Source organism: Trichechus manatus, unplaced genomic scaffold, assembly GCF_000243295.1.
Source record: "Trichechus manatus latirostris isolate Lorelei unplaced genomic scaffold, TriManLat1.0 scaffold00139, whole genome shotgun sequence".
NCBI classification, from domain to species: domain Eukaryota; kingdom Metazoa; phylum Chordata; class Mammalia; order Sirenia; family Trichechidae; genus Trichechus; species Trichechus manatus.
The window spans coordinates 3,126,555-3,136,355 of NW_004444075.1; the positions used below are offsets into that span (position 1 = coordinate 3,126,555).

The 9,801-nt window shown below is 37.7% G+C and overlaps 1 protein-coding gene across 1 annotated transcript; it reads right to left on the minus strand.

The window, feature by feature from the left end:
* Positions 1–5,003: 5,003 nt before the first annotated feature.
* SCOC (short coiled-coil protein) lies at positions 5,004–9,259 on the minus strand. Its single transcript, XM_023739735.1, has 3 exons — positions 8,993–9,259; positions 8,569–8,652; positions 5,004–7,015 (listed from the first exon to the last, which is right to left on the minus strand). Exons 1-3 carry the CDS (start codon positions 9,012–9,014, stop codon positions 6,873–6,875), a joined length of 249 nt encoding a protein of 82 aa, XP_023595503.1. The 5' UTR covers positions 9,015–9,259; the 3' UTR covers positions 5,004–6,872.
* Between the last annotated feature and the right edge of the window lie 542 nt (positions 9,260–9,801).

Here is a 9,801-nt window from a genome sequence, read left to right on the forward strand (position 1 = left end):
CTGTATTCTGAACTTTCATAAATTGGTGGTGGCAAACCTTGATACATAGTTTAGCCATAACTTTGTATTTATTTATACAAACTAACTTAACACATTTTGCAAGGACTCCCTCTCTTGCTTTGTATTTAGAATGTTCAAATGAACTAGATATAATGAATCATTCTAGATGAGAACGTTTCTGAAAGTAACTACGCAGGAGATAAATCATTTCTTAATTTTATGGAAACTTTGGCTGACAGGTGTCTTGTATGTGGAAATTTTTTCTAAAGTTTTTTTCTTTAATTTTTTGGTTGCAGGTTCATTTTAGTTTTAACAAACTTCATGAACTTTCAGTGGTAAAATTTGAGCAACCAGTTTTGCCAGGTCATTGTTAATTGCCCCCTCTGTGGATGTACTGTGGCTGACAGGTTTAACCAAAACTTAAATGCTAAGTAATGTGTACTAGATCCATGTAGTAGAAAAAGCCTGGGGAGATATCTATCTATATACATATATATCTCCATTTGTCTTTCTAAGATATCAAGTCTTTCTTAATAACCAAATGACTTTCTCCTTTTACTACCCTAATCTAACATTATTGTTTAAAAGGACTTAAATTTTATTCTTTAATAAAGGAGGAAAATAAGTGTATTTTGCTTTTCTTTATTTTAGTTGGCCTTTTTAGAGGCTTTTTAAACTTGACCAGGCTAAAGCAACTTACCTTTTCTTGATTATTTTTTTAAGGTAGCCCCGCTTCCATTTATAATTTCTCTAAAAAGATACCACTTTTACTAGGATTAGCAGTCTTTTTGAGATGTCAGTCCCACTTCTGGGGGAGAGATAGGATGGAACTGCTTATGTACTAAAATTAACCACTAGCAGTGAATTTAATATACCTAGAAATTTAGAATAGTAGTCCAAAAATGATTTTGTATCCAGTATGAAACTATTCAGAATAGTTAAAACAAATATAATCTAGGCAGTTTTTTGGATTCTTTTTTCAATATTGACTGTGTTTTAACCTCAGCAAGATTTAGAGATAAAATATCAAATGGCTACTTAAATCTTTTGTATAAATGGTTAAAACATAATAGTATTTCTACATACATTTAAATGATTTCTTCTCAAATTATAGCTCCAGTTCATTTCCATAGTGTGACAACTGTGAGGAATTTAGGAAATTAAATTATTCCTAATCTGATAGTTGAGTTGAAGGGGTGGTAGGAGAGAAAATACATTTGGAGTTTGATCCTAGAGATCCAGACACAGGGGAGAGTAAGGGTAGTTTTAGAGAAGATGGGCAGCAGGATAATTGGAAAAGGATTTTTTAACACCTAGCGTAGTACCTTAAGCATTTTATATTTGTTAAATAAATACAGTATACATTCTTAGTAAAATTTGGGGGTATTCTCAGGTTTAATAACACAGGAGAAAGACTTGGTGATCTGCTCCCATAAAGATTAAAGCCTAGAAAACCCTATGAGGCAGTTCTCCTCTGTCACATGGGGTCACCAAGAGTCAAAATTGCCTCATCAACACCTGACAACAACAATAACAGATTAGACATATAATAAGGAGTCATCTGTATACAGTTTAAAACAGGATAAATATACAGTTGGTTGTAATGTATTACTTTAGTTTCTGTCATCACTCAACACCTCCACTCACCCCATTAAGAGACGAATTAGGTCCTAAGGCCAACATGAAGGAGCCCTGGTGGTGCAGTGGTTAAGCACTGGGCTGCTAATCAAAAGGTCAGTGGTTCGAACCCACTGGCTGCTCCTCGGGAGGAAGATGGGCAGTCTGCTTCCGTAAAGATTACAGCCTTGGAAACCCTATGGGGCAGTTCTACTCTGTCCTATAGGGTCACTATGAGTCAGAATGGACAGTAACGGTGGAAGGCCAGCATAATCAAAGTCCTTGTTACAGCAGATTTGCTTGTAAATACCCTTAACCTGTAGGATTTAACTGAAATAAACTAGCTTGTTTTTCTGATAGAGTAGCTAAGAGGGAATTAACTCATTTTCTTTCAGTTCTTAAACATCCTTTCCTATAATCACATCTTCCGTTCTTTCAGGATTACAGGTGGTTTTAACAACTAAAGTTATCTGTGGATCTCAGCTGGTAATAATTTTGGTTCTATCAGTGTTGAAGAAACACCTGATGTCAACCGCCAGAGGGTGTTAACTCAGGATAGGGGAAAACAAAACTACCGGGGACAGGAAGAAAACCTTCTACAGAATCAACATCAGTTTTGTTTTGCTTTGGACTACAAAACTAATTTTAGATTTTATAATTCACCTCACGAACAGAGCTGCGACGTTATAAACTACTTGGAACTACATACTTACATGATTTTGCTTACTTTTCTACATTTTTGTTGCTACAGGTACAATTCCAAAACAAAAAGCTCCGAAAAAAAGTTTTTTTTATCAGTTTGGCACCAGAGTTCAGTTGTCAGCCCCACCTGACCTCACCTGACAGGCTGTTTATTGTCTATTTAGTATTAATATTCATATACTTTCACTGCTGAAATGTTAATATATTTGATTGCAGGTACTGCCTCAAACCATATTGGTATATGAGTCCTAATACTTTATGAAATCAAAAAAGTCTAAATTCTAAAACATCTGGCCCCAAGAGTTCCAGATAAGGGATTGTGTATCTGTAGTTCCTTACTCTAAGTAAATTCAGACAAAGGGAATATAAAGGGAAGAGGATGGATGGAATGGCAGTAGGTGTCCATATTGGTCCCTACTGGGGAAGCTTGGAAAAAAAGAAGATGCTGATTTTCCTACCAGTCACCATTCCACCAGCATTTAGAGCTAGGAAGCTGGACACAGTCCCTGTGTGCACTGTTTTATCACCTGTGCTTCTAATATAGTGTTCAATATTCTGAAATGAGGTGCTCCCATAAAACCAAAAGTGTGTGGCATTGACATTCACGTGGCCTATGGGTAGGACATATATTTCAGATATTTTGTCATCCTCTAAGCCAATAGTTCTAGGGGTGGCAGTTGGAAAAAAGTCAAAATGTTTAATGAATTGGTTACTCCTTGATGCTTTTGGAGGAGCCCTGGTGGCACAATGGTTAAAGCACTCAGCTGCTAACTGAAAGGTCGATAGTTCGAACCTACCAGCCACTGTGTAGGAGAAAGAAGTAGTTGTCTGCTTTCATAAAGATTACAGCCTAGGAAACTCTATAGGGCAGTTCTACTCTGCCCTGTAGGGTTGTTATGAATTGGAATTAACTAGAGGGCAACAGGTTTGGTTTTGGTGCTTTTAGCAAGGTATCACAAAAAAGAACTGACCAGTTTCCAAGGAGAGATGGAAGGGAATAGAGAAGTTCAAATATTAGGAACCTCACAGGGTTAGAAAAGTCAATTGCTTCTGTATCCTGAATAGCAGGAAAGGCTCAAAATTGTTTTATTTTGAGGGTGTGGGAGATAGAACGGGAAAACCAATTCAGATTCCTCTGTCAAATGTTAAGCAAAAAAAAAGGGACCTAGCCCTATGGCAATAGTGTGAGTGTATTATTCCCTGAGCAGTCATTTTCAGTTGGCCTCAACGTAGCCTCCGGTTTTAGAGAGGCAGGAGCCTGTGAAGAAGGAAAGAAATAAAAGACACTTTAAGAATTTGGCCTAGTGAAGAGTTTAGTTGTGGTTCCCAGCACTTGGAACTAGAAGCATATAGACAAAAAAACCTGACTTTTTTGAAGGAATTTTTCCACGAAAGAAACACGAGCTTAAAACGATGGGCACCAAACACGTGGATTATTTTCACAACTCCCATGTAGGGAACACGCCCCAACCTCCACTTCAGATGTAGCAATAAGGGAAATGGATAAGAAATAACTTCCCAGAGAGAGGAACTGTGGAGGGCAATGGCCAAGGGCGTCCCTGCCAGAGATCAGAATGAGGGTCTAACCCAGAACTTCCCCACTGTTAGGACAGAGTCTTTAGAGGGCCTCCCTAGAAATAGTCCATAATTGCTTTGAATCAGTGTTTCACTTTCTTCCATTTTCCACATTGGGAGTTTTTATTGTGGTCATCATCTCCACTGTTTCACCACTACATACGAGCAGGGGCAAGGATTTGTTGCTGTCGAGTCAAATCCGACCCATGGCAACCGCACGTGTGCAGAATAGACTTGCTCCATAGGGTTTTCAAGGCTGTGACCTTTCAGAAGCAGACACCAGGTCTGTCTAACAAGGTGCCTCTAGGTGGGTTTGAACTGCCAACCTTTCAAATAGTAGTCAAGCACTTAACCGTTTTCACCACCCAGGGATCGATCAGTTTAGAAATCGTCAGACTGTTAAGTAGCCACATCAGTTGACGGACCTTGATAAAGATCCTGGACTTTGAAGTGAATCAGTAACTGGATGAGGAGGGGGTTAGTCATCCAGTGCGTAACCATCTGCCACCCCAAGACTCCTGCATATTAGAATGGCGACTTGTGACTTGGAAGCCGTGTATTGAAAATGGCAAGGCCATCCTCAACCCGAGCCCCTGAACGCCTGCATTGAAAAAAACCTGCCAGCTGCAGTGCTCGCCTTGGAACCATCAGTTGGGAGACAAACTACATTATTTTATATTCTTTATTATCAGGTCTCAGTACAGTAGCTTGTGTGCTGTCGAGCTGATTCTGACTCATAGCGGTCCTACAGAACAGAATAGCACCACCCCATAGGGTTTCCTAGGCTGTAATCTTCACTGGAGAAGATCGCCAGGTATTTTCTCTTGCAGAGCCACTGGGGATTTGAACCGCCAACCTTTGCCTTTCAGTTAGCAGCACTTAACCATTGAGCCACCATGGCTCCTTAAAGTAGCTTGGCTTAACCTAAAAAGTACAACCCCCTTTACCCTGGAGGTAGAGCCCTGGTGGTGAAGTAGGTAAGACCTCAGCTGCTAACCAAAATGTCAGCAGTTCAAATCCATCAACCGCTCCTTGGAAACCCTATGGGGCAGTTCTACTCTGTCCTATAGGGTCACTATGAGTCAGAATCGATTCTACGGCAACAGGTTTGGTTTTTTTCGAGTTTTTACGCTGGAGATCTTGGTTTCCTTTTTCTTTGAATGTTTTGCTTTTATTTTTAAAATTAATGTGTAATACCCAGCAATATTTGTTTTAATAAAAACAGTATTGCCCTAAACACACAGTAACACGCATACTTAAGACCGGCTATTTATCCTGTGGCTATGAACAACCCTGGACATGCCACTACATACCCCAGTTACCCAGGCAATCATATCAAAACACACAATCTCTGAAACGGCTTTTTATTAAACAGCAAAGCAGAATTGCAACACAATTTTTAAATGTTTGTAAATTAGGTCACAAGAGGGATGCCGAATGTTTGCAGTATGACTAGTATGTATTCATACAGCTAAAGTCATTTAACAAATCGTACTTATACCAATACAATCATAAGATTACATGATTAAAAGTAGTCCAAATCTAATAACCATAAACTGTATTAGTGGATCTCTCTTCCTCCCTTTTAACATTACTTCTGATAGATTCCCTTTTAAAATGGAACCTACAACTGAATTTTAAAAAACTGTTTAGTAAAAGGATGCCTAGAACTCTATAGTCAGATTTACAGATAATTCTGGAAGAAGTGGTGAGATAAAAGACTGAGGAAGATTATCGATTAGTACACATGAAAAACTTTCCCATTTTCTTCATGATTCTGATACTAATAAACTCTTAAGGGTTTCTGCAAAAGACAATCTTCTGGGTGCTATAAATAAACCTTAAGAGCCCAAACTCTTTGTAACTGCTGTCTTCCAGATGTGGTTTACATTAAGATTAAAAAAAAAACATTGCCATCAAGTCGATTCCGACTCATAGCGACCCTATTGGACAGAGTAGAACTGCCCCATAGGGTTTCCAAGGAGCACCTGGTGGATTCGAACTGCAGACCTTTTAGTTAGCAGTCGTAGCTCTTAACCACCATGCCCCAGGGTTTCCTACACTAAGATAGTCAGACTTAATCCACTTTCATATATGTTAACCCAGTGAGACCTAATCTGCGGAGATGACAACACAAATTTGGAACGAAAACATTTGGAGTTGGTTACTACTGTTTACCAAATATTTTTCCCAGCGTATTTCCATTTTACCCAAGATTTCCTATTTTAAACACACACAACCAGAGCCCATTTTTTTTTCAGATACCAAGTTGGTCATTTTGTGTAGAAGGAAGTATTGAATAACAAATTTTCCCAATTTGAAAATTCATAGTTTCAAGGAACAATCTTCATTTTTATAGCCTGTTTTCAATGTATTAAAAGAAAAATCAACAGTCCTATCTTATTACTAAATGTAACCTGTGACAGGCCTTAGCTGAGAAAGTTATTTTAAGTTTCAACAATGAGTTCAGGTTATTCATAAATGATTAACTTTTAAAATTACTTTTACAAATATGAAACCAACATTTTTCTTCCTAAGAGGAACGGGAATGGGAAAGAAGAGGCAAATGGAAAAGAGGCACAAGATGGTGGACAGGGAACATACAAAGCTGTGCATTCCGTACATGATTTTGGTCACTTTCACAACATGGTAGTTACTTTCTTGTATCATCTTTTACTACGCTTACAATAAAAAACACTGCTAAACTAAAATCAAAGCAAATCTGATAAAACATTTTCAAGTTTTCATAAATATATGCAATTCTAATTATAAAGTACATTTGCACATTTTCATAGACTAACATAATACACAAACTCAGAGAAGTCTCTTGTTATGCTCTTAGTGCTCTAGATCTGCCATTATCTTCGTAAATATTCAGTGAAGCCACAAACAAAAGTACTGTAACTTTTGGAATCTATCCAGGTTTTAAAGAAAAAAAAACCAGCAGCAATTCCATAAAACACAGAGGAGATCAACCCTTATTTTCTTTTGCTTTTTGTGTCAGTTGTTTGAAAAACACTAGAAGCTGACATGAGGTTTTCTATATATTGTCCAAGAACTTGGTTTTCTGATTTTAGCTTCAGATTTTCTTCCTTAACTGCATCAACTCTTGCAGACAGATCTATATTTAAAAAAAAAAGTTCATTAACAGTAAAATAATGGCAATGACTTCATATTATCAAATGTTTTTTACAATTCATTCTTCAGGGAGATACCAAAACCCTTAAATTTTGTTTTTAAATTAAGACTGCTATAGCAAAGTTAAGGTAAACGAAGTAAACTGAGTGCAAATCAGACAATTTCTAAAAACAGTTTTTGGCAAGTTGAATGTATTTCACATTAAACTAAACGTTACTCTTTGTAAACAGCATTTATGTTGAGTAGTTAACTCAGTTTTTTAAAAAAGAACACTTGTTTTTAAAACATGAATTCTGGGCTTTACTATAAATGTTTAAGAAAATGTATAGGTGAACACAACGGATTTCATAAACTGGATATAGGCAGTCAGCTTCCAAGCAACTAATCATTTTGTATTTTTATAAGCCAGAAATTAAAGAGGCACAGTTCCTGATAATCAAATTAAAAAATTACCTCTATTCATTCATTTCCCAAATATGTACTGAGTACCCTCTAAGAGCCAGGCCCTGTTCTAGATGCTGAAGGTTCAACAGTGAACAAGAAAGGCCACTGCCCTCACAGAGCTTACGTTCTAACATGCATGCATGTGTGCATACAGGGGTTGCACAGTGCAGGTCAGGAGCAGGCATTAAACAAGTAAATATGTAGCATACTGTGATGAGTGGGTCTGGAGAAAAGGCAAGGAGGGTAAGAGTGATAGTGGAAGGGAAGTTGTTCTTTTATACAGTATAGTCAGGGATAGCTTTTCTGATAAGGGGAGTTTGACCAGAGACCTAAATGAAGTGAGGGAATTGAGGCATGTAGATATGCAGATGACTAAGGGAAGAAGATTCAGGCAGGGGGAACAGCAACTGCGAAGGCCCTGAATAGAAGCATTGTTGGCACCTTGAAGGAACAGCAAGGAGGTAAGTGTGTCTGAGGTGGAATTTATGAGGGAGAGAGTGACAAGACCCTGAACAGTAACAGAGAAGTCAAAGATGTCGGCCCATGGAAGAACTTTGGCTGTTATTAACTCTGTGTAAATGGGAAGCCACTGGAGGGTTCTGAGTGCCATGATCTGCTTACTCTGGCTCCAAAAAACCCCAAAACACAGCTTCTTAATTTCATTAAAAAAAGATGTTTCAGTGACAGTATTAATTTTATACAAGACATTTAGAAAATGAAAAAACTCAGATTAATTCCCTTTTAATCTCTATGAGGTTAATACATTATTTTAATATAAGCTTTATTAATGTGGACTTTAGTAATACAATGCAAAGGCTTAAAAACAGGCTCTCGTGTACAAAACAGCATTATGTCAGTTATTGAAAGAAAAACAAGAGAGACCTTAAAGAGGTCTCTTGCTGAACCATCTCTCTTCTTTAAAAACACCAGCCAACACCACAGGCAGGAGGGAGGAGCAGGAAAAAACTCTTGAGGTGGACTTTGAAGTTCACACTTTAAAAAATTGTGTATATTAACATAAAAGTTAGCAACAGAAATGCTGATTTCAATTAATGGGATGTCACTCACGAAAACCACAAAATGCAAGCTCACCTTCAAGTGTGTGTTGGAGTTCTAACACTTGATTAATAAGTCGTGTTTTTTCCTCCAGTTCCACCTGATTTTCAGCATCAACTGCTGTAATAAAAAGAGGTTCAAATTTATTGTTAACATTAGGTACCTTTTGTGTAGCTTAGTGCTTAAAAATCTGCAAGATGCTTTATATTATCTTACTTATACAAAAGCTTTTGTGAAGTAAAAAAAGTATATTCCCACATTGCAGATGAGGACACCAAGGCAGACGAGTTCCAAAATCTCACAGTTAAGTTACATGAAAGGGGCTTTAGATCCTTTCTAGAACTAGACAGAATATAAATAAATTAGCCAAGATACAAGTCTAATAATTGCCTCTCTGTTCTTTCCATTGCAAAATCACCCACAAAACCAGGAATGCACCAGAAGGAAATGAAAAACCTACCATCCATGTCAGCATTCATCATCCTGGGTAACAAACTTTTGGGCCTTGGATATAAAATTATTGATGAATGGTCTGCAATGGGGAAAAAATTAGAAATATAAACACATATAGCAACACAAATGCTTTTTCAAAAGACGATTTAATTAAATTATGTGACCTAATAGGCTCCTTATCACATGCTTTACTGTTTCTAAGAATAAAATAAATATCCAACAGCAATCAACCCAAAACCAAATGCACTGCCACTGAGTAGATTCCAACTCATAGCAACCCTATAGGACAGAGCAGAACTGTCCCATAGGGTTCCCAAGACTGTAATCTTTACAGAAGCAGACTGCCACGTCTTTCTCCCTCGGGTAGCTGGTGGGTTTGAACCGCTGACCTTCCGGTTAGCAGCTGAGCACTTCAACCACTGCACCACCAGGGCTCTTTATCCACTAGCAAAGGTATGTATAAATAATTTACAAAGAAAAGTATGTTAATAAACAATAGAATATGTTGAGTTCCTCGGTAATAAAAAAAAATAATAATAAAATGAGTTACCACTGTACATATATTAGGAGCCCTGGTGGCGCAAGGGTTAAGAGCTACACTAACCAAAAGGTTGGCAGTTCAAATCCACCAGCCACTCCTTGGAAACCCTATGGGGCAGTTCTATTCTGTCCTATAGGGTCGCTATGAGTCGGAATCGACTCAACAGCAACGGCTTTGGTTTGGTTTGGTACATCTATTAAATTGTTTTTTAAAAAGGCAAGAGAATGATTAATACTAGTAAGGTTTTAGAAAAACAAATACACAGATATTGGATA

Coding starts and splice junctions, on each gene's coding strand:
- SCOC (XM_023739735.1), bottom strand. CDS start 9,014: ATGATGAATGCTGACATGGATG. Junction 8,653..8,992: donor GATGAATGCTGACATGGATG/GTAGGTTTTTCA, acceptor TTTTTATTACAG/CAGTTGATGCTGAAAATCAG. Junction 7,016..8,568: donor ACTCCAACACACACTTGAAG/GTGAGCTTGCAT, acceptor TTTTAAATATAG/ATCTGTCTGCAAGAGTTGAT.